Genomic DNA, 24,390 nt, shown 5'->3' on the forward strand with positions numbered 1-24,390 from the left:
GTCTAGTCCTGAAAGCAAAAAATTCAATAGAGCAGTTTACGTACTGTACAGTATCTTGTGTGTCCGCCATGCAGTTTTGAATGTTCATAATGAAGGTTGCTTCCTCATAAGCCTGTGTTTAGCTTTAGAAGCTGCGCTGTACAGGTATGGTATTTATAATATTTAAAGATATGGTGTTTTGTTTTTTTATTTTTGCTTCTTATAGCTAAAACAGTTTAAGAATGGCATTCATAAAACAGCTGATGCTGTGATGTAGCAGCAGGCATCTACCATCAGATAGAAACCCGCTAGAGCTGGACGCTGATGGTACATTTTCTAACATGAAACGTGCCAGCTTTTAAACGTGGTTTTGATTCTTCGCTGTTTACATTGAGTCAGTGCGTGTTCCTGCTGGATGGATATGATTGCATGTGTACAGAGGGGCATGCACAATGCTGCAACCGTTCACAGTGCACTGATTTGAGAGGATCTGACACCACAGCTAGGGTACTTGTCAGCATTTGAATGACTCATGTAGTCTCTCTTCCAGATATACAGTATTACATCGTACCTCACAGTGACACAATATGTGAATAGTGTTCTGAAATGCAATGTCACGATTTCCACAGGTCTCGCCAAAGCCCCAGAATGAAACAGAGACCACATTATTGGACAAGGGACCCATCTAAATTGTATAGCCTATATCGGTGTTTCTCAACCCTGTTCCTGGTGGCACACAGTGTCTGCTGGTTTTCGTTCCAACGCAGCGCTCAGTTGCTTAATTGAACCCTTCATTGAACTAAATGTGATTAACTGGACATTTCCCCGTTATTTAAGTGTTTAGTTTGTTGATACGGTTTATTTAAGTAATTGAGCGCTGCACTGGAGTAAAAACCAGCAGACACGGAGTGCCGCCAGGAACAGGGTTGGGAAACACTGGCCTATATAATGGCAAGGCTTTTCCCAAAGAACCTGTTTTTAATCTTTTTTATTTCTGTATACAAAGTATCAGAATCGGGGGATATATTTCCTAGTGGGTGTGCCTCTTTGTAATCCGCGTTTTACGTTATTGGTGGCTTAAATCTGGATACAGCCGTGAAAGGAAATGAATGTCCCTGACATGGTTTTTCCAGTTTATTTTTTACTTTGCTGGAATGTATTTTGTTTACATCAGCGCTCACATGAGTTAAAGGGTATGGTAGTATCATTAAATCAACCAGTGTGAGGGAAGAATAATTTAAATGTTTTACTGTACTGTGGGGCTGAACAATGACAGCAATCTTGATTTGGATTCTTCTGCAAATGTTAAAGGAGGACTCTTTGCGTGGCCATCTGTTGGTGCCTGTTGTCTTGGTATTTTGCATGTACAGTACAAGATGTACTGTGTTGTGTAGTATGGAGCAAGTTCATTTGAAGAAAAAAATTGTTAGGTGGGGACGAGAATTCTGTTTTCTGACCACACTAATTAAAACCTCAAAACATTAAAATATAATCAACTGACCACACTTTCTTTTAGACAGTTGCAAAAGGTTACTTCCACCCATTTTCAATTTACTTTTAAGATACTGACTTTGCAGGGCGTTCAGTGTAACAGAAGCAGAGGATCTGGTTCAGGGAACAAATAACTACGCTTCCACCTATTTGCTTACAATACTGTAGAATTCCATTTGATTTAACATTTGATTCTCATTCAGTAGGTTGTGGAAATGCACAATACCTGGCGCTTACTGAGTTAGTGCTGCTTCTTTTCAACTTCAAGATGAATCACTTGGTGAGCCTTTATATCTAAGGTTGATTTGTGATCTCTGGGGTCAGGAAGTCTACTTGTGTTCTGTTTGTTTTGGGTTGTGTTACAAAAATAGGTCTAGCTCTCGGTAACAAATCTCTCTTGTCAAGTATGCATTGCAGAGCTTATCCAGCCAGTAGAATGTGAAGTTTATACAGTGGACAGTACAGTAGCATTGGACCCCCCCTCCCCCCCCCCCCTGCTGCTTTAATACTTTATACCTAGTCCATCGTTTGTTTGCAGGACTGTTTGTACCATACATGCCTTGGGGTAAATGCTTTCAACATGTGTTGATTTACTGTTTATCTTTTGGTATTTGTTTCACACCTTTTTTTTTATTTATCATCAAAGAAGAGAAGTCCCGCTTGCTTGCTTGGTCAGGTACTGTGGTATAGGGATGTCAGTTGCATATCTCATCTCTTAACTTCTCTTCCTGGCAACTAAGTTTGCAAACGAGGAAATCATTTTGCCCATCTAAGTTCGTCCGGTTCCTAGTAGCAGATTGATCACAGAACTTTGACCAGTTGGGTCTTAAAGGATCAAAGTGTTTTTGCCTCATTAATAGGTATCCCATTCCATTCACTCACCACTCTGTCTGAAGTGCCTCCTTTCCTCTGCCCTAAATACATCTCCATTTCATTTCTAGTTGTGCCTTCTGGTCCTGCTTTCTGTACTGTGCTAAAGTAATGGTTTGGGTTAGCTATGTCAACTCTTTTTCAGATTTTAAAGGCTTCAATCATGTCCCTCCTGATTTTCTTTGTTCCTGGCTAAATGGATTCACTTCTTTCTTCATAGCTTAGTTCTTTAAGTCCTGGGATTAGTCTGGTTGCTCTTCTTTGGACTTTCTCCAGGTCCACAATGTCAGTTTGGTGTTGTGGGAACCAGAATTGAACCCAGTATTCCACGCATGGTTACTCCAGTGCATTGTATAACCTCATCATAACCCCCTTGCATCTACACTATTTGCTTTGTACCCTTCAGTCACTTGTACCGTGTTAAGTTTCCTATCTATGCATCTATTTTATAATGCACACAGTGTGTTATTTTCAAAGTTATGATAAGTCAACTTCTTAAACTCCCATAGAGTTCACACAAACTGTCTTGAAATTTTTAAAAAAATGTAATTCAGTTTGTGACCTGAAGGCAGTGTACCCAAGCATTGCTTCCCTACATTGTTTGCTGAGTGATTTAATCTGTTACCACACCAATCTTGGTGTGCCAGTCCTAGTCCTATTCTTCCTATCAGAAACATGAGTGAGCCAATGTTGGAGCCCTGCGGCACTCCGAGTACATTGTCACTGTTAGAGGTTTCCCCCTCTTACAACTACTGTCTGCTTCCTGTGTTTTAATCTGTTTTGTGACAGTCTAATGAACCATTCTATTGAAGTACCATTCCCATTATACAAAGCCTTCTGAAATGCTTTGTTTATATTCACAAACACTTGTCTGCTGTCAGTGTATCCTTTCCTGACGTACCTCTTTGGGTGTAATAGTGTTGATGAATTGAAGAAACCATTTTTATGTTAATAGTGGACTTTTTTTTGGTCTTGGGTTTGTCCCTTAGTTGAGGTAGGTCCTTTTTTTTATTTCTATTTTTTTTTTTTTTTTTTTTTTTGTGCAAAGTTACTTGGTACTGAAAGTGTTAAAATACGTCAGTAAATTAACTGTGTGTTGACCTGGTGTTAGAAGATTTGCCTTTTAAGTAGAGAAGCCAAAGGTGTGAATTTCTGCAGCAGCTAAGAGGCTGAGTGTCAGTATTGTATGACAGGGTTGCTTTTCAGTGTGATGCACTATGCGTTGTCAGCCCAGAGCATTGTGTTGGCTAGGAGAGTGTTGGTCTCATGCTGGCAGTCTGCCCTAAAGTTTACCCTGATGTGGGGGGAGGGGGTGAATAGATTTGTTACATGTGCCTGTTTGTCTTGATGGTTTTAGCTTATTTTATTTGGAAACAGGTATTTTTCTTTAGTATAATAATCTACAGTCTGACACTTGTTTATAAGCATTGGTACTCCCCACTAGAGCTGCACGGTGTTTTTCTTAAGACCTACTGTAGTGATGAAGGTGGCAGTAATGCCTAAAGAAATTCAGTGAGGCAGAGTTCAGTGTGGCTCTGACTCATTGGACTGTGTGGTTCAAGTCTGCAGTGGAAGTTTCTTTTACTGTATGTAAACCCCTTATATATTTGCGCTGATTTTCATGAAATTGATAGTGAAACAAGATGTCAAATTATAACCTTAATGTACAAACTGTAAAGCTCTATTGTGTAGTGGACAGCGCATTGCACAGATAGTATCCATTTAAGTTGCTGATTTAACTGGACACTACAGTGTTAACTAATTTAAAATGAATGCCACATGAATATATAAACATTAGTCTACTTTTCATGATACTGATCCAACAAGTTTTGTATTTGCAGCAGTGGCGGGGGATGTATGTTGCAATAATATTATCTGTCAGTCGCTGTCTGGTAACGTAATGAAATAAATGTTAATCTTGTTGGATATAGTTATTTACTGCAAAGGTTGTGCAATGCAAAGCCTTATAGTGGCTGTATGACTTTGTTTTTACCCATGGTATTGGGAGAATTTTAGGAAACATCCATTCTGTTATGTAATGGAATTTGACCAGGACACCAGTGAGGTGTGGTCTGTTTGATCCCAGGGCTATGTTTCAATATGAGCTTATTGCCTGTCCCTTTTTATATCTTCAAGCTACTTCTCTGTCTTTCAAAGCATACCATACCTAACCTGTTTTTTGCTTTCATTAAGTTTCAGCATGCTGCCAAAGTGGCTTTTAGTCAAATGGACCCCATTTCATGACTTTAACAAACGTATGCACACAGATATCCTGTTTACTGTATTTTCTTTAGATTTAGAGGCATGAGTGACAATCCTGTGTCTCTTCACAGGGCACATACAAGAATACCAAGATCTCCTGTGGGAGATGTGAAAAGGAAGTTTGTCCCTCCCACTTTGGTTATTGTCAGAGCTTATTTAAAAGGCTTTGTAGATGTGTTCAGTGAATTCGTTATAAGTAATAATAAAATCTTTGTCTTTATTGATAGAAATCAATTAATATACAGGGTCATATTGACCGCACCTCATTAGTTATGTAATTCTACCCCACCTCACCACTTAAGGGTTAAAGAGTGCTGCCCATGGCTTCTTTTAACTTGTGCAAAGTAAACGTTCCAGAAGTTAAGAATTAACATACATGCAGAATAAAAATTATACTAATCCTGTAGTGCAAACTAGATTAAATTGGAAGACTAAGAATTAGCTTTTTTTTTTTAGCCCAGAAATATAGGTACTGTACGCATATGCAGTATTTTTCCATTTTATTACCAGTATTCAATGCAGACTCCAATAGTTTATTTTTTGTTTGTTTTTTTTTCTGTAGGAACACCATCTCCAGCGGGCAATTTCGGCACAGCAGGTGTATGGAGAGAAACGAGATAATATGGTTATTCCCGTTCCTGAGGCAGGAAGCAACATTGCCTACTATGAATCTCTCTACCCTGGGGAGTTCAAGATGCCAAAGCAGCTTATTCACATACAGCGTAAGTACAGGAACACATGATTCAGTGTGGTGAGAGGCTTAAGAAAACAGGACTTTGTAAAGCTAATTTTGGTAAAATATAGCAAAGCCCTTTACTGCGGACCAATTTGGTACAGAGATTTGCTGCCATGTTGGGAACTCTGATTTAGTGGAATAACCCTATAATAACACATTTTATAAATGGGTTGTACTGAAAGTCGTGAAAACTATCTCCTAGATATCTCTGGAGTGTTGAGAGTTGTCTGTCTTGTTGCAGCAGGTTTTACGGACAAGCGGTGATGCTACTGATTTATTATGAACCCTTTGCTGTCTTGTGCTGGACCAGGTCCGACATTACAATTTTACCTTTCCCGTCTGAATCATCAAAAAGACATCAAGCACAGGTCCCTAGTTGTTTTTTCTCTGGAAAAAGCGGGGAAAATCTTTCAATGGCCGAGTAAGACTGATAGGAGCTGAGAGAAGCCAAAAAAAGGGGGGGGGGGGGGGGGGGGGGACCATAGACATAACATGGACATAAACAAGATAGCTGCTTCCGCATCCAGCGTCAAAGAATATCACAGACATTTGCCAAGCTTTTTGAGATGTTATAGTAATAAAATAATGACTTGGATCACATTATTGAGGAGTTTGATAAAATGAGTGATCAGGAGAGGATTTATCAGTATGCACGACTGTGAAGAGGTATGTGATAAATACAGCGAACAAGGGGTGGGGCAGGTCTGGAGATGCACTATTGAGTGTCCTGTTGATATGCAGTGCCTTTTAAACCTGTTTTACTTTGAATAAAATTACTTTTAAACAGCATGTGTGAAAATAAATTGAACCTGACAGGCTCTGAATAAATAGACCGCAAAGGGTTAACTCATAAATGGTTTTGTTGGTGTGTGTTGAGTTAACAGTTCTTACTAATGCTAAATAATAATTGTATTGTAATATTACATGAGGTAAAGAATAGAGAAAAGTAGTCTTGGAGTTAAAAGTTTAGTTTCACTGTAGCATTATTGGTATGTTTCCTGTCAAATGTGAAGTCCGAGCCAAAATAATTAAGCAATTTAAGAGCCCTGGCATTGGGGTAGTAGTTGTTGTATACCATGTCAGACCTCGATTCCAATGTAATCTGCCATATCCGTGCAATCTTTTATTTTTAAATTAAGGACAGTGCTTGAGATGAATGCTGTCTCTCACAGGTCTGCAAGCTCGTTTCATTTGAGCTCCATTGTACAATAGATCCAGAGTCTAGATGTGAAAGGTTAATGTGGTACTGTAGGCTGCTGCTGTGTTTTAAATTGATAGGAGAGGTTCTTTGCTGCCAGCAATAGTGAGTGTTTTCTATCTGACCTGTCTATCCTGTGTAACACTTATGGAGAGGATATTTTTTAAAATCAATTTCATTGTCTTATGCAGCGACAACAAAAATAGGTCACTTATATTTAATAAAAATTTGCTTTAACTTATTATTTTGTGAAACGTGTGGTTTTGTTTTAAAAAAAAAAAAAAAAAAAAAAAAAATTAGGACAAGGCCCTTTAGTAGGAAGTAATCAATAAATAAAAAAATGCTTATTAGAATTCTGCTGTACACTAGGAAGGCACTAGTCAAAATATTTGTCTGTTACAGTACTTAGTTTCTTATAGTTTTCTTTGATGGTGGAAAGTGTCAGCATTTGCACTTTAGATACATATTTCTCTAGAGATGCAACGGTTATGATTTTTCCCAAATGTTGCCAAGAAAAGCAAACTTTTTTTTTTTTTTTTTGTACAATGAAAGTGTCTTCAGTTTCAGCACTAAAGTCCGGACTGTTTTAAATTACTAGTGTAGATCTCCCGACCATTTTATTATTTGTTTAATTGTTGTACAGGACCGTCTTGTAAATGAGGACTCCATCTCAATGGGTAAATCTCCTAGTTAAATAAATAAAGGACAATTGCAAAGTGCAAACACAGTAAAAACATGTGTGGTTTAAACTTAATCAGCAGCATGCACAGATGAAAGAATAGAACAAATAGACCTCTGTTTAAGATGGTGTGAAGGAGAAGCATTGGCAGGAGGCTCTAAGGAATTCCTAAATATGGTCTTTAAAACCAGAGAAGGAAAGATCATCAAATTCATTCTTTGTACTATGATGGAAACAGTTCCACGTCTTCGGGAGTTGACATGATTACTTTGTATTCTGCATTCTGTTGGCATATTGATTGAAATTTGTGCAACGGCCTTGCCTATAGTCATATGTATATCGCATGAACTGCAGTTCTTTTCAGACATGATTTGCACAACCGACCGTGTTGACAATGGGGGTACCAGGAAAATCTGTTACTACATTTGTTTTATACTTTCTAAAACGTCTGATGCAGTGTTCTTCATTGCAAGGCCTGCGGGCCACTGGCGGCATCTGACATGCAGCCCCCGACAATACACAAATGTGAAAAAGGTGGTGTGGCGTCCCTCACACTGAGGTCTTGTCATTAAATTTAGTATGTATTTTGGAATTTAACGTGTAAAAACGGCAGGTACACAGCTTATCTGGACTGCTGGCTGTGAATGATTCAGTAACACTATCAAGCTTATTTGTCAGATAAAATTAAAAAAAAGTGTGTACTTGTGGTATGTCTTGTTGCTTGGCTGCACAAATGAAGTTTTGGTTTTTACCGAAAACCAAACCAATTGTAACAGACTTGCATCCCTGTTTTGTAAATGGGTATAAATGTTGTGACTCACTTTTTTCTAATGGCTGGGGTTCAACATGCTCAATACTATAGCTATTAAGTTAGTGGGATAGTTTGAATGGACTATGGGGAAAATATTTTGGTGGCAACCTTTTCCTTCTTAGGAAATGAATAATGCAGATTGTTTTGTGGTGGTCGATTTAATAGCCATTGAAAGGTTTTCTGTTAAACCTAGAGGTAAAAGCGCTATTGGATCTTTGCAGAAAATTTTATTTCCCCTTAGAGTACATAAATTAGATTACTTATTTAGATTCAAGAATGTATTTGGTATACAGTTGCATAGTTTCTGTTTACTGAACCTTTTAAATCATTTTGTTTGTTTTGTATGCAGTTTAGATAATATTAACACTAGATATTGTAAATTCTTAGTCCTTACTTGTACCATGCTAATGTAATGTTCTTCTTGCATAAACATTAGTTTTGATGTTGGAAGGCACTCTTGACAGCAAGGAACGTAACATTTTTAATATTTCAGAATCATTTTTTATTTCTGCCTGAAATAGATTGCAATGAAAATGTTAACTGCATGAAGACAGCACCTGTAAACATGATGATGATTTTTTATTTTCTTCATAATAGCTTTTAGTCTGGATGCTGAGCAGCCGGACTACGACATGGATTCAGAAGATGAGGCGTTTGTGAATAAGCTGAAAAAGAAGATGGAGATCAGCCCTCTGCAGTTTGAGGAGATGATTGACCGTCTAGAAAAGGGCAGTGGCCAGCAGGTAATGCCTGAGAACGAATTACTACTGCCACCATATTCTCATTAAAACCATTACTAAACTAATTGCCATTTTTGTCTGACTACGTTGTGAACACGATAACTGGCTTAAAACTTTGATCATACAGTCCTAGCTTCCTATAGATGAGTTGTTTCTAACTTTATTCGCATAAACTCTCCTGAAGTTTAACCTTTCTGACTCTGAGTATGAGGACCCTCTGTATATGTGCGCACTGGTTTAGAAGGTGTCTTTAGTTGTTAGTTCTCTGTCGCCTAAAATTAGTCCCAGAAAATACACCTGCTGATGCGGTTTTGTTTTGTTTTTTTTAATGTGTGTTTAGCCCATTGAAATCAGCAGTAAAATCCCAGGAAGTGTGTGTAGTGTTTTATCCAGTACTCTGGAGGCTGAATTAACTTTCTTAACCTTCAGCTGGTGACTCTCCAGGAGGCCAAACTGCTGCTGAAGGAGGACGACGACCTGATCAGAGAAGCGTATGAGTACTGGATCAGGAAAAGGAAAAGCTGCCAGGGCTCCTCTCTCATCCCGGTGGTGAAGCAGGAGAAGCGGGATGGCTCCAGTACGAACGACCCCTACGTTGCCTTTAGAAGGAGAACGGAGAAGATGCAAACAAGAAAGGTGGGCTTGTATACAGTTTGGGCTTTTATTTCATTTTAGCTTATTTTATTAATATGTAAAATAGAATATGCAATTTGAATTTGAGTGTCCTTTCGCCTCTGGTTGCATTATTTGAAAATTATTTCTATTTCCCCAGAATCGGAAGAACGATGAGGCATCCTATGAGAAAATGCTGAAGCTGCGGAGAGATCTGAGCCGAGCCGTAACCATCTTGGAAATGATCAAGAGGAGAGAGAAGAGTAAGCGGGAGCTGCTGCACTTGACACTGGAGATCATTGAAAAGAGGTAAGAGTATTCTGTGGGGCTAGTCCTTTTATTGAAACTTGGCAGCAGACTAAAGCTAATGTAGAACTATACATGTAAACGAATCCGCAGTGTTTTATAAAGTCAAACTAAATGAGACTGTTGATTTTTGAAATGGCCTTCATTTGGGTAGGTGGTCTTTCTAGGTGGTCTTTTTATTATTTATATATAAATGTTTCCCTTTGAATTTTTGCAGGTGGTTTTTTAAAACTAAAATATTTTGAGTGGTTCGAACTGTCAAGAGTCGTTCAAAACTTGCTGCCAATTTACTGACTTCTGTTTGTCCCCAAACGTTTTCCTTTGGTCCCAAAGTAGTGGGTTGCTGGAGATAATTGCATCAGAACTTTGTCATGTGGAGAGGGAACATTCATTTGGGGGTTTAATGTCGATTGCTTGACAACAGCAATAATTTAAGTGTTCTGTTTTTCTTGCTGGTTGTGAATTAATTTCCTTTCTCCTAATTGCATGTCTGTGTTCTGCTATAGATTGAATTCATAACTCATGACAAGCTTTATACAAAAAAAAAAATTATGAATTGACATTACCCACCGTGGTGCTGTTTAAGTGACAATGCACCCTTGCACTTACACATTTTGTAGATCTCACACAGTGGTCATCCTGTGGTCTGATTTTTACCTCTAACATTAACCCTTTGAGGTCCATTTATTCAGCACCTGTCAGGCATGTCATGTCCAATGTATTTCACACACGCTGTTTAAAATATATATTTTTTCCAATTAAAACCGGTTTAAAGGGCATTGCAATGCTAAGCGACATCAGTACTTCATCTCCAAACCAAGCTCCACCCAGTGTTCGCTGTATTTTTCACATACCTCTTTATAGACGTGCATACTGATAAATCCTCTCCAGATCACTCGTTTTATCAACAAGCTCCTCAATAATTTGATCAAAGTCATTATTTTATTACTATAACTTCTCAAAAAGCTCTGCAAATGTCCGTGATATTCTTTGTGCGCTGGATGCTGAAGCAGCTACCTCCTTTGTCCTGCTTATCTCTGTATGGTTCAGCTGCTAGGGCTATTGCTCGCACGCCCCCTTTTTTTTTTTTTTTTTTTTTTCGCCAAAGTAAGCCGGTAAACTTACCAAAAAATAGCCGGTCGGTTTCATTCGGCCATTGAATGGTTTTATCGGCTTTTTCCGGAGAAAAAACGACTAGAGACCTGTGCTTTATGCCTTTAATTGTGTCGGACAAGGTCCGACATTGGACTGCAAAGGGTTAAAGTAGACCGATTATGAAATGGCTGTAAATCATGTTGCTTTAAAAAATGTGGTTTTATATAATCCACATGAATTATTTGACATTAATATTAGTGCTGGGACGAACACGACATTTTCATGTTCGGATATTGGTTTAAGATTTGGATATTCATTTTCAAAACGTTATCAAAGCCATTATATGTAACACTGTAAAGGTTGAAAAATATCCCAGAAGTAAGAAAGGCTGCGCTCTACCCTTGTGAATTAACTACAAAACAAAAAGCAATACAGTAGTTAAATCTTGTGTGTATTTCAAGTAAAAACAAACTAGAAGACATGTTTCTTTTAAATAATCCCTGCCACTGTTGTGGCTTCACAATAAACATTTTCATAAAGTAGTAACTTTAGTTTTTAACTTTGAATAAACACTTCAAATAAAATAAACATGAAAAAGGGTTCATTGTACAATGAAAACAATATTTACTTTATTTTTTTGCATTCCACTTAACAAAAAATAGGATTGCATCATGAAAATTAAAACGTTGATCACTATGCAAGTTATTTCTTTTGCAAGTCATTTCTTTTGCAAGTGTGACGTGTATCATATTGTAGATGGAAACAGACCCCAATTTAAAATTTAAGGAAACAGACCCCCTTAAATATGTATTTGTAGCGGCGGTAAGAATCCAAGCGTACAACTTGTGTCTTCTGAAATAGATAGCTCTTTTATTTAGTAAATGGAGTCAACAGCAACACTCGCCAGCACTTGGGGCTGATCTTAGCTTAGTCAGAGCGCACCAGGAGAACGCCCCTACTGTCTGCGCCTGCTGATGAAGCGCTGGCAGGACATGGCTCCCACTTACATCAGCAGCAGTGACAAGCAAAAGAAAGAGAGCAACAGCACAAGCAGAGTAAATCACAGCCTCCGCAACAATATTAATAAAATCTCGCACAGACAAAATAATTCCTGATGGACATTTTTTTGCCTTCACATACATGTAAAAAAAAATTTGTCCCAGCATTATTTAATATTGTTTAATAGCTGTTGTGCTACATATTTACCATCCTTTACCCTCTTTCAGGTATAGCATAGCTGACTTTGGTGGAGAGATTATGGCTGAGGTCTTGGCACAGCGACAGCTAGTGAAACCCACATACACATTGCCCATTATTCCACTATCAAATAGCAATCAATTTAAGCACCAGGATCACATGGAGCTTAAAGAATATAGACCTAATAAGGTGAGTTCATTTTTCCTCCAAATCTCCCCATAAAAATGTGAATGTGTATAGTACCTGGGTAATGGCAAAGACAACACTTTAGTGGATATTGGTGCCATCTGTCAGGCTGGTATCTGGTACAAGGCTTGTGTTCTTCCTGTAATTTGTATATGGAGTCTTTCTAAAATAAGCTATGCCCTACTTATTTATAATAACGAAGGCCAGGGCAACATGAATATAAAACATTTCAAAACTGCTGTAACACAGATTAGGCCGAACTAGTGTGTATATTTAGTGCCATAAGAATCCCACAGTTTTTCCACCTATAGTATTTAATGAGTAATGATTAGCTACCATTCTTGGAACAGATCTTTAAAGTTGTCTGACAATGTTCAACCTTTTGTATTTTCTGCTCTGCCTAAAAATGTAGTTCTGTTTATTTTTCCAAATCTTTTTTTCCTATAATTTCTCCTTTATGTATTTGCAGCCAGAGAAGACAGAAGTTCGAACAAAAAGGAAATATGAGAAGAAGCCCAAAGTCTTACCTTTATCCACAGCTGCTGCAACTCTGCAAACAAGCCCTGCTGCACTGCCAGTCTTTAATGCAAAAGACTTAAATCAATACGACTTTCCCAGCTCAGATGAAGAATCTTTCCCCCAGGTAGAGTTCTATACATTGTAAGGATTTAGAACATCCTGAATTAATTGGTTATTTAAATTGTATAAACCAAAAGGATCAAGTGTTCTTTTGCTTTGTTGTGAAACCATTGTCGCAAATTCTGTCAATCAGTTTAACAAATTGACTTTAATGGATTTTGATAGGAGCATGTGCTTCTGGAGATTTTGAATTCCATGAAGCACAAGGCTGCTTGAGATTTGCTTCAATAAGGAACACTGAAGTGACTCACAAACAAATCCCCAGAAATGTGATGCTTTTTCATGAAGCTGTGTGTTTTATTTTTAGATCCATTCAGGTTCCTCGGAAGCTGAGGAAGAAAATGACCCAGATGGTCCCTTTGCTTTCCGTCGGAAGGCAGGCTGTCATTATTATGCTGTAAGTGTCTTGACTAGTGTGTGGTGGTGGTTTTTTTTATTTATTTATTTTTTACTGCTTATCTTCAACTTATCCTCTTCTACTCTTGTGCAGAAAACTTTAGATTTGTATTTTGTTTCGCAGTGTCGATCAGACCAAACTGGTAATTGGCCCTGGTGTAGTCCAGAGGAAGGAGGGTTAGCAGACGTGCGCTACAGATACTGCCTCACTACCCTGACCGTACCCAGGCGCTGTGTTGGATTTGCACGGCGGCGCATTGGACGGGGTGGAAGGTGAGTCTTCTAGGAGAGGTGAATGTTCTTCCTGTTGAGCGGATTCTCCTAAATCTTTGGCTTGCACCTTTTCACCCAAGGGACTGAAAAAGTGACATTTTTAAATGAACATGTAATACATATACACACTTAAATAAGATTCTGTGTTTCAGTAATATCTTAGAATTTGCAGAATGTAATTAAGTTCAGGTTCCTGTTTTTAAATAATTAGTTGAGAAACATTGGCGTTTAACTACATTTAAAGGAGTGCTTCTATCCTTTCCTCGGTCTGTTGCGTGTATAAGTGTATTTCTCTTTTTTCTACAGGGTCTTGTTGGACAGAGCACATACAGACTACGACAGTGTATTTCATCGGCTGGATCCGGAAATGCTTGCCTCCCCACAACACTCTCCCATTGACAAGTTTGCCAGTACCTCAGAAACAAATACCTCGGACAGAAATCCCCCTAGAGACCTCAATCAGATACTATTGAACATTAAATCATGTCGATGGAGACATTTTAGACCCCGGACACTACTCTTATATAACACAGAGAACACAGAAGTATCCTCAAGGAAACTGTACAGGGGTTTCAATCGAACAGCTTCAGCACAACCTGGGACCCAGGGAGGCAGTACCTCTCTACCAGACAGGAGTGGTGCCCGCTCCACACAGATTGTGGGTAGGTTCTATCTGTTGGATATAACCACTGGCTTACTTTAGTGTAGGTTATTGCAAAAACTGTATTCTGAATTAATTAAACACAATTAGGAGCTTTGTATGTGACAAGGTAATTGGAATGTGTTTCCTTGCATGAAATTATGTGCAGTACCATGCTGTTTCATTGATTTTTAGTTCTGTACTACAATCTTTATTTTTTGGACAGCAATTGATTTTAAGGAAGTCTGCATATGTTTTGGGGTGGGGGGGTGTTAGTTTTCAGTGAATGCTTTTTTTTTTTGCTTTTTTAAAAAAAAAAATTAAGTGCATTCCTTTGAAAAGTGTCAGTGGCTTTGGTGGAAAACCTGTTTAAGCCATGTAGTTACTTTTCATTGCATGGTTGAGATAAGCTTTAAAAGTCTTCAGAGATTTTCTTTTATTACATTTGTAACAAGATGCATAAGCTTTTACAGCCATTTGTAGATATAGCTGGTGCAACCCTGAATGTAAAATAGTGTGAGGGCACAACTGAAAACCATCTTTGTCTTGTTGCATGTATTGAATCTTAAACAGTGTTCTGTAGATCCTGCATTGTGAGAACAGTAAATTATTTTTAAACTGTCTGCATTGAGGACATTAGTAACCTGTCTCATATACTGTATCAGATAGGTTATGATTGACTGGTGTGCGTATGTACTGATTTCGAAATTTATAGACCGAGAATAACTGTTACACAATAGCCGTCAGGTTCCAAAGATAGGGATCACAATGTAAAATACAAATTAAGAGTTAACCTAATTTTTTTTTTTTAAATACAATAAAAAGTCATAAATGTGAACTAATATGGGTGAGGGAAGCACGGCTGTCACATACCAGCCAGTGCAGTTGTCGGCTCATTGTGCAGGGTTCATACAGTTGCTTGAAAACCTGAAGAGTCTTGGAAAACTCCTTTAACCCTTTGCGGTCCTATGTCTGACCAGGTCCGACATCATCAAAAAGACGTAAAGTATAAGTGTCTAGGCGTTTTTTCTCTGGACATAACAATGGAGGTAGCTGCTTCTGCATCCAGAGCTCAGAGAATATCACAGACATTTGCAGAGCTTTTTGAGATGTTTCAGTAATAAAGTAATGACTTGGATTGCATTATTGAGGGGTTTGGTGATAAAACGAGTGATCAGTATGCACGTCTATAAATAGGTATGTGAAAAATACAGTGAGCAAGGGGTGGGGCTTGGCTGTAGATACAGTACTGACTTTTGTGATTCAATGCTTTTTGAACCGGTTTTACTCTGTAATAATATTTTAAACACCACGTGTGAAAATAAATTGGACCCAACGTGCCTGACGAGCGCCGAGTAAATAGATTGCTAAGGGTTAACAATCCAGTCCTGGAACACCCTGGAAAGTTAGCATTGTATTACAGGGTCATGGACATTTTTAAAAAAATGTGGTGGTACTTAAATTTACTACTTGCATTCCACATTTCTAAGCCCTGGCCCCCCACAATATCGGATAACACCAAACTTGATTTGGCTAACTGTTTTTGTTTGGCTCACCGCGTTATCTGTCAAGTGTTTCTCGTGAGTTTGATGTTCGCCACAGCTGGCGGGAGAGATAACGGTTGCTGCTTGATAACGGTTTAGTAGCTGTGTCTTTTGAAACCCTTAATTTCGCTCAAATGCCAGACAGGTGTCATTTCAATGAACGGTGGTTTGATAACAAGACCTAGTGACTGGCTGCAGAAATACAAAAACGATAAATATAAAGCATGATAAAATCTAATAAAACTGGCTGATGAATTTGCCGAGACAGTAGAATTAACAGCAAATTTAACGTGGATTAGTAAAATCAGAACCGCTAAAGAAAGAGTGAGACCTATCTTCCCTTCGGGATAAAATTGAACTTCTGCAAACCATTAAATAATGCCAGCAAGTAAACAGCCAGGGAATATTTTCAGTTAATATATATTTTAAATATAATATACTAAGTCTGTGTTTTAAATAGTTTTGAAAAATGAGCAGTAGTCATCTACCGTTAGATGCTTGCAAGACTTTTGTAAATTATAGAAAATAAAATACAATTTTACAGTCAGGTTTGGTGTAAGACCTGCCCCTGCTAAAGAATTTATTTTTATTTGTTAACCACATCTATAATTAAAATCGGACATGCCATTTAGTATGGTCCTACAGTAAATGGTTGTTTTGGCAGTTGACCACACCAACCGTGTGTCAGATGTAACCCTTACAAGTCGTTCATTCAAATATACCAGTCAGTCGTCGGGTATTTTCATAAAAGTGTACGCGTATTTTAAAAAATTTCGTGTTTTTGCCCCACCCCCCCCCGCACCCCCCCCCCCCCCCTGTTCCCCCCCCCCCCCCCCCCCCCCCCCCCCCCCCCCCCCCCCCCCCCAGAGAAACAGGTTTAAAAGGCCCTGCATAGCAAAAGGACATCAGTACTGCATCTCCAGCCAAGCCCCACCCCTTGTTCGCTGTATTTCACATACCTCTTTACAGACGTGCATACTGATAAATCCTCTCCTGATCACTTGAGTTATCACCAAACTCCTTAATAATGCGATCCAAGTCATTATTTTATTACTAGAACATCTCAAAAAGCTGTTTTTTAGCACTGGATGCGGAAGCAGCTATCTCCTTTGTGTCCGTGTTGTCTCTGTGGTGCAGGGGCTATCTGTATTGCTCAGATACGCCCCTCTTTTTCCGGCTGCTATCAGTCTCACTCGGCCATTGAAAAGTTTTCTCTGCTTTTTCCGGATGTTCATAGTTTTCTTTCTGGAAAATTTGGGACCAACCCGCTGATTTTAGCACTAATCTAGAACTAAACTAATCTTATCTTGTGTAAAGCAGACCAAGATATGAAACCAGCAGCTGGTCGTTTTTCTTGTGTGTTTAAGAACATTTGCAAGTCTGGCATCATTTTGTTCTATAATGCTCAACTTAAGTTGCAGATTTATATTTGATTCCTTGTCTAAAAGATTATTTCAATTGATTGTACCAAGTCATAACTACAGTACACCGACAGATTTAGTGGGCATTTATGACAATCAATGATGTGGATTGATTTGTTTGTAAAATATCGTTCTCATTAATGTGTGTGTTTAGCATTTACAGCCGAACAATACCAGCAACATCAACAGCAACTAGCACTGATGCAGAAACAGCAGCTTGCACAGATTCAACAGCAACAAGCAAATAGTGTATCTGCCACCAACAGTACACAGGTGAGAGTTATGAGTTAATAGAGAGTTTATTAGGGTGTTTTTTTTAAATTATCCCAATCCACGCAGGCACCTGTTTTAGCTGTCTTGTGGACAATTGCATTCAGACACGTTATAATGCATTGCGAGTTTTTAAAAAAAGCACTGTACCTGTGAACCTTGTCCTGCCAAGCCTTATATATATATATATAATTTTAGCTCAAAGAGCCAGCTTTATTTAATAAACCTCCAACACATGTTGTGATCCTTACCAAAACAATATGGCAACATGTTTTTTTCAGTGTAACAGTTAACAGGATTCCAGTTTGCTAAGCTTTTCGATATTCTCTTCCAGGGTTTGGCGTCAAAGACGCTGGATTCTATCAGTGCCCAGTTTGCTGCCTCTGCTTTGGTGACGACAGAGCAGCTGATGGCATTCAAAGCAAAGGAAGACGTGGTGCTTGGAATCGGAGTCAATGGCATCCTTCAGGCCTCAGGTGAGGTTATCTATACATTCCAGGATAGCAGCACAACAATGATATCCATGCAAGGCCATTCACATATATAAGTGTTTTTTAAAAGTGATGTAAAAGTAACCCACGCTGAACATTGTAACAGATGATTCAATTCAGAAATGTGAACACCTTCCCTCACAGAATTCCATAGAAGTCACTTACGACTTGTGGAGGGCTCAGGAGAGTGTTCTTATCATACAGTAAAGGTCAATTTATTGAAATCACTGCTGTTATGTATGAGGTCTCATTGACAAACTGAGGAATTTTAAGCAGCATTTAACACCGCAGTAGCAATCTGGCTTTGGATTAAATGTTTACACCTGTCATCATGCTAATGCTGCAAAAAAGAGCATTTACTACCATGTATAAATACATTATCAGGGATTATTTCAAACTCAACTAATAATGCAGAATAACTGGATGGGAAATCTGTTAGTTTTACTTTTCGTTTTGATTTCAATTTTTTAGAATTAAAATAAAACAAGTGTACCTTTTAAGAATAGGTTGTCCATTAATCAGACTGTATATTCCCCCCCCCCTCTCTTTTAGGAGTATACAAGGGCTTACACCTCGCTAGTTCTTCACCTACTGCTCTTGTCCATACTAGCCAGTCTTCAACAACTGTGGGTTCCACCTTTCTACAGCCCTCCAACAACACACAGACTTCAAGTTCCCAAAGTGCACTGAGTCACCATGGGACTGCTGCCAACTCGACAACTCAGGTTCTGATTGGGAACAGTATTCGATTAAGTGTACCCTCGTCAGTAGCTGCTGTGAACTCCATTGCCACTCTCAATACACGCCATATACCTAGGACTATAAATGCAGTTCCGGCATCTGCCTTAAAGTTGGCTGCAACAACAAACTGTCAAATGCCCAAGGTTACAGCTTCGTCATCTATGGACATTGTACCAAGGTAAGGATATGTATCAAACTGATGTTTAGGAACCTGAATTTAGTATGGTAGTTAAATTAGTCAGGATTTATGAGTAATTAAAATGTGTTTCTTTGCATGGGACATACAGTGTTAACAGTAATGAACAACCATCGTTCAGATAAATGACTTCTGTTAAAATACATTTATTATTATTATTACATGCATATAATCATGTTAAACTCAAGTCCTTTTGTATCTTGGAAGTGTTCTTATTTTAATGTAAGTTGTGCCTTTTTTTGTTTAACTTATGCACCGCACTATTTTTTTAGTTATTGGATCTTCTGTTAAAAAAAAAGTTTGTTTTGTAAAAATAAAACCTTGATTTATCGTTGTTAAACGACTATACGATAATTGAATAAGAAATTAGGATTTGCACAACTAAGTCCAAGAAATGTAGACTACAAAATCATTCAATTCTAAATGTAAACCGTTTATTTGATATTATATATATATTGATATATATATGTATATATATATATATATATATATATATATATATATATATATATATATATATATATATATATTTTACAGTTAAGATCTGAAAATGTTATAAGGTGTTCATGTTATTTATGTGAGTGGCTTATTTTTTTTTATTTCCAGGGAAAACCTTGACAAAGACAAGCCAGCACTTAGCAGTATAGCGGACAATACAGTGGCCATGGAAGTGACGTAGTTTCCACAGAGACAACACCTCCGCTTTGGGAACTCATTTAGGTGCTATGCATCAGTAGCATTGTGAATGCACGGGATGGCGGAATGCAGCACATTGTTTCCATGGCAGCAGTTGGGACTTAATTGCAATGCTCATCTCTCATGCTTTCATTTTTTTTGTTACTGTTAATAAGAATTGACATCTGTAAATTATGAATATGGCAATTATATGTACAGTACTGCATATTTGTAATACCCCTGTATATACGTTACTTGAATACAGAGCTGTTCATTTGTGATGTTTTGCACTTGGGTGGGTGGGGAAGGGGGGGAGGGGCCAAATAAGAGAAAGAAACAGTAGTGTGTGAGAGGTGAGAGATGCAGAGATGAAATGGGTCCTCACATCATGTGCATGGTGCAGAACCTGCTGTTTTATCTATTTATTGTGGTGTGTTTACAGTTTTTTTGTACACCTGTACCTTCATTGGTTCCTGTGCTGTAGTAAATGTGTTAGGTAGCTGTGGACTCCTTGGTATTTTGTATATTGTGAACATGATTAGGGTCCTCTTTGGGTCCCTGAGTTTTCTGTGAATCATGTGGAATTAATGGTGACATACATACAGAATTGTGTGTGTGGGGGGGGAGGGGGTGGATGGTTGAAGGCATCAGTTTGTTAGTGGGTAATGTATTACTTGGTGGGATCTTCCATTTGTATTGTCCCAAGACAAGTAACAAGCTGGAGGTGAAGTCTCTTACCAGAAGCAAACACAGCTTCTGATATTTAAGCACTATATATTTTTATTTTTGCTGCTTTTAATATATAATTTCAGTTCTTAGTGTTCATGGGGGGGGGTCCTTAATACCTGATCGCTTTGAAATTATTTTGGTGCCCCTCCCTCATTTTTTTTAATTTTGTAAAATTTGTTGAAACAAAAAAAGCAGTTTTTTGTATCTTTCTGTTCTTGTGATAATGATTGTATGCTCCTTGTATTCAAAGACTTCATTCTTTTGTTACTTGTTCATAAAAAAGGATATAAGGGAGATGAATGCAGTAATTGCTGTACGTGTATCATCATTCCAATTTCTAAAAACAGCCAGCTTTTCCTTGTAAAGATTCTCCAGAAGGCTGCAAGGCCAGAACCATAAATATCGGGTGCCTTCCTTTGGAAATATTGGACCTCTCTTCTGTGAAGAGCATGGTACTTAACACACTACTATTAGTGCTTTGTCAGTACCTGGATTTAAATGCCCAATCCAATGGCAGAATTTATCCTTGAGGTTTTCTAATCCCACCTGGAAAAAAAGAATTAATTGTGACAGAACTCTCACAAACAAATAAACCCCAGGGCATTATATGTTGACCAGCAGATGTCTCATGTACTTTGTTTAATCAATTTTGTAAATGTGTTGCAAGGACTGGGGTTTCACTTATTTGATTGGCTTGGCTGCAAATAACCTCAAGCATCTGGTGATGACAGAGGTGTGTGAAGGTGACAGGCCTGTCCCACACTGGTACAGAGTAGATTATTGTCAAGGTGATTGCTTTTCAAATTCCATATGTCTCAAGTCAAAATAATTGACCTTGTACTGTAATGCAGCAGGAGAAGGTCTTGTCATAGATCCAACGGGCAATAGTTGATCAAACACAAATGGCTGCAGTGAGTCATAAGAACCTTTCAGTGCTATTATATTTTGTAGGTGTTCAGATCACTTTCAGTTTTCATATCATCTGCATGAAGGATACAGGAAAACATCCTCTATTCCGTTGAGCATTGATAAGTTCTTACACCTGCAATACCGAGAGCCCTGATCAACTTGCATCCTGCCTCATTAAGCCACAAGTGTGTTTGATTATATATATATATATATATATATATATATATATATATATATATATATATATATATATATATATATATATATATATAAAAAAAATGTATTTATTTTATTTGAGTGTTTTACAGTACCAGGGAATCCCCTTGTATTGTGTCAACCACTTTTTTAAAGGTGTAATCCTGGGATAAGCATGGCAAGGTTGTATATGCAATCATGTGGCTCATGTCAGGTGGGTACAGGTTGATTAAATCAACCTGTTAAGTTGTGTGCATTTTTAAAAGGCTGTCAAACATACCTTTCCTATACAGCTGGTGGTTACAGTGGTGTGGAGTTCATTGTGAATCCACTGCTGAACTATGCCATAATGAGTGCTGGCCAATTATTAAACAATCCCATTTCACTTTAGTCATGAATGTAGTTTTCAGAAACCTTTTAGCATATGTCACCATGAACTAGGCATCATGATCTCAATGTGACTCAGTGAACAGTGGCCACATCACAGAAACCGTTAGTCACTTACAGTGAATGCTGAAATGCAAAAGTACCAAATGTATAAAGTTACATCTAAATTGACAAATATCTACACATACTACATTGTCATCCAAGGGGTATTGCCCTATGCAAATATACTCCATACTCCATTTTCTTTTTTGTTTACAGGTTGAGTGCTGGCTGAATTTAAAATAGATAATTTAAAAATAAAAGTTGGATGTTAAATCCCACTGGAGTATAAACATAATTTTAGTTATTTGTACACTCAGTGATTCATTCATGTGCAAGGACATTTTCCTGATAATGCAGTTTACTGTGTGGTAACCTTGGCTCCCTGAAAAGGACAAGTTAGTTGCCCAATACATGCATGTGCCTGACTCTTCACAGTGCTTAAACTACAGATTCCAAAGCAACAGGTGTAGGTGTCCTTTTGAAGACAGGTTAATCGTGGCTTCTTCCTCCAAGTTACTTGGGTATATCATCTTTACTCCTGTGTTGCCTGTCTTAAATGTGAATGACTGGACACACACATGTAAATATGAGCTCATATTCCTGCATACCAATAATAAATGGAAATTTTATTATAAAAATGTTTTAAGGGGTGTCGTTACTGCCTCCTTCACTTGCTAAAAAAAACAAACAAATTTACCACTTATTAGCATTACAATATTTAGAACAAAAACCCTGTTTTGGTTCTGACCACCCCCAGCACTTCTGTTGGAAACTGTTGTCAGGTTTATCTGTAACAGGAATTGAAACTGAAGAGTACACCCCCAACACCTGTTGCATTAGCAGGAAAGTGGGATTCATCTTAGTCAATGTTAAAGTAAAGGGAGTGAAACAAGGGATGTTTGGGAATATGTTTAAAGCCTTGGCTATTTCAGCAGGTATTTTAGGCACAGTTATGACACAGATGCATCTAAGCCTTTTCCAAGCAGTAGCAGTCCTCCCACCAGGTAAGTATTCTCCTGCAACTTGGCCTCCTTTAAAAATGTCAGCCTTTATTTTTCTTTCTGCTGTATCATTCCATGAAGTCAAACAGTTTTCCTGACACAAACCCGGATTTAGTGCTTTGTCTGTTGTGAATGTGCTACCTATCGGAAGAGAACAAATGTTTCCAGTGGCAAAAACATGCGTGGTGTGCAGTTGAAACCCTTAAACCTCAGTATTTCCAGAAAAAACAAGCCCCAAATACCAATGTGAAGGGGACTCCTTTCTACTATGTCAATCCTCAATCGTTTGATGATGAATATAATTTAGGACACAAGCAGCTCTTTTTTTTTTTTTTTGCTATTTCAAAATGTACTGTATGCATAAGGACCTTGTTTACAGAAACAAATTATTAGCAGCAACAAAAACAAGTCATGTAAGCAGTCAGGTTGAACAAAACAGTTAGGATAGCAGGAATTGGGATTCCAGTGAAAGAGCTACTAGTATAATACAGATTATGTGCCAGAATCATTGTACATACAAGGGTGTACTGCTGTACAGGTAGCCAGTGTTTCACCTTTACACTGGAGGTTGTATCCAGCTTGGTCTAACACTTGTTATTAAGTACATTGTCAAAAGCAATACAATTAATGATAACACACAGGGGAGCCTTAAAAAGAACATGTCATCTCAATAGTATTTTTTTTTTTTTTTCTGGTAAAATATTTAGAAATAAATTCATGATGTAAATAAACACCTGACGTTTGATTTTATTTTATTAAGTGAAAGCGAGTCAAGCCTTTGCTGCATGAACAGTGGCAGAGAGCTGTTGTAACCTAAACCAAGAACAATTCACAGTTTTATACATTTCTACTTCAGAACCAAATACATCCCTGTGGCATTGTATGGTGTATATCTCCATAATCACAATCTGCTGCTTAATAGCACACATTCAATTGAGGCTTTGCAAACCGTGCCTTTTCCTTTTTAGAATACTAAATCTGAGATTATGGATACAGAATTTATGTCTTGAAGAAATAAGATCTATCAAGGGTGCATCTAATGAAAAATTCAGATAAGTACACTTCTTAATAACAATATTATACAAAAACAACTCCATCTCAATCCAGCCTAACTAATCAGCAGTGTCTGTGTATCTATCGTTCTGCACCACAGTCGTTTAACAGCCTTCATTAAAGATGTCTCCAGGAGATGTGTACCTCAGTTTTACAGTAAATATAAAACAGTATTTTGAAACAAGTTGAAAGGCAAAGACAAAAAAAAGTGAACAATATAAGTGTCAAAGAACTGCTCAGAACAATACAACTCCTTCCTGTGGTTATTTCTTGGTGTTTGTAGTTAACAAAATACTTTATTACATCGTTCCTGTCTTGCACTTCCATTCACTATAATGGTCTCAAATGTGAAGTTAGGAAAGAAACACATGATGTCGCGATCGCACATTTTGATTTAATAAAATGACATCTGGTGCCACACATGGTAAAAGGAAGTTCTCGGTTTGCTTGCCTCGCCTGCCTAGAAATCTGATGCACTTGCACTTCCTGGCTCAATTTACCTCAGCAGCATTTTACTGGCTGCAGAGCATGTCAATCATTAGGGGAAGCAGCTGGTTGGTTACTGACCGAAAATACGGCCCTGAAGTGAAAATGAACATGGAAAACTTTCCAAAAAAAACTAGGCT

The 24,390-nt window shown here is 38.0% G+C and overlaps 1 protein-coding gene across 3 annotated transcripts in view; it reads left to right on the top strand.

Annotated features, from left to right (window-relative positions):
* Positions 1–20,797, top strand: part of LOC121311200 (enhancer of polycomb homolog 1-like) — a 43,758-nt gene extending 22,961 nt beyond the window's left edge. For 2 of the 3 annotated variants that reach the window (XM_041243882.1, XM_041243880.1), the window contains 13 exons: positions 5,165–5,324; positions 8,624–8,769; positions 9,196–9,402; positions 9,539–9,687; positions 12,006–12,165; positions 12,632–12,805; positions 13,109–13,198; positions 13,322–13,470; positions 13,777–14,132; positions 17,230–17,348; positions 17,680–17,821; positions 18,389–18,755; positions 19,380–20,797. In XM_041243882.1, coding sequence (XP_041099816.1) covers positions 5,225–5,324; positions 8,624–8,769; positions 9,196–9,402; positions 9,539–9,687; positions 12,006–12,165; positions 12,632–12,805; positions 13,109–13,198; positions 13,322–13,470; positions 13,777–14,132; positions 17,230–17,348; positions 17,680–17,821; positions 18,389–18,755; positions 19,380–19,452 — 2,232 coding nt within the window. In that variant the 5' untranslated portion in view covers positions 5,165–5,224 and the 3' untranslated portion in view covers positions 19,453–20,797. The remainder of the gene's footprint in view (positions 1–5,164; positions 5,325–8,623; positions 8,770–9,195; positions 9,403–9,538; positions 9,688–12,005; positions 12,166–12,631; positions 12,806–13,108; positions 13,199–13,321; positions 13,471–13,776; positions 14,133–17,229; positions 17,349–17,679; positions 17,822–18,388; positions 18,756–19,379) is intronic. The other variant, XM_041243881.1, reaches the window with a different exon arrangement.
* The last annotated feature ends 3,593 nt before the right edge of the window (positions 20,798–24,390 follow it).

This window comes from Polyodon spathula, chromosome 3 (assembly GCF_017654505.1).
Source record: "Polyodon spathula isolate WHYD16114869_AA chromosome 3, ASM1765450v1, whole genome shotgun sequence".
NCBI lineage: Eukaryota > Metazoa > Chordata > Actinopteri > Acipenseriformes > Polyodontidae > Polyodon > Polyodon spathula.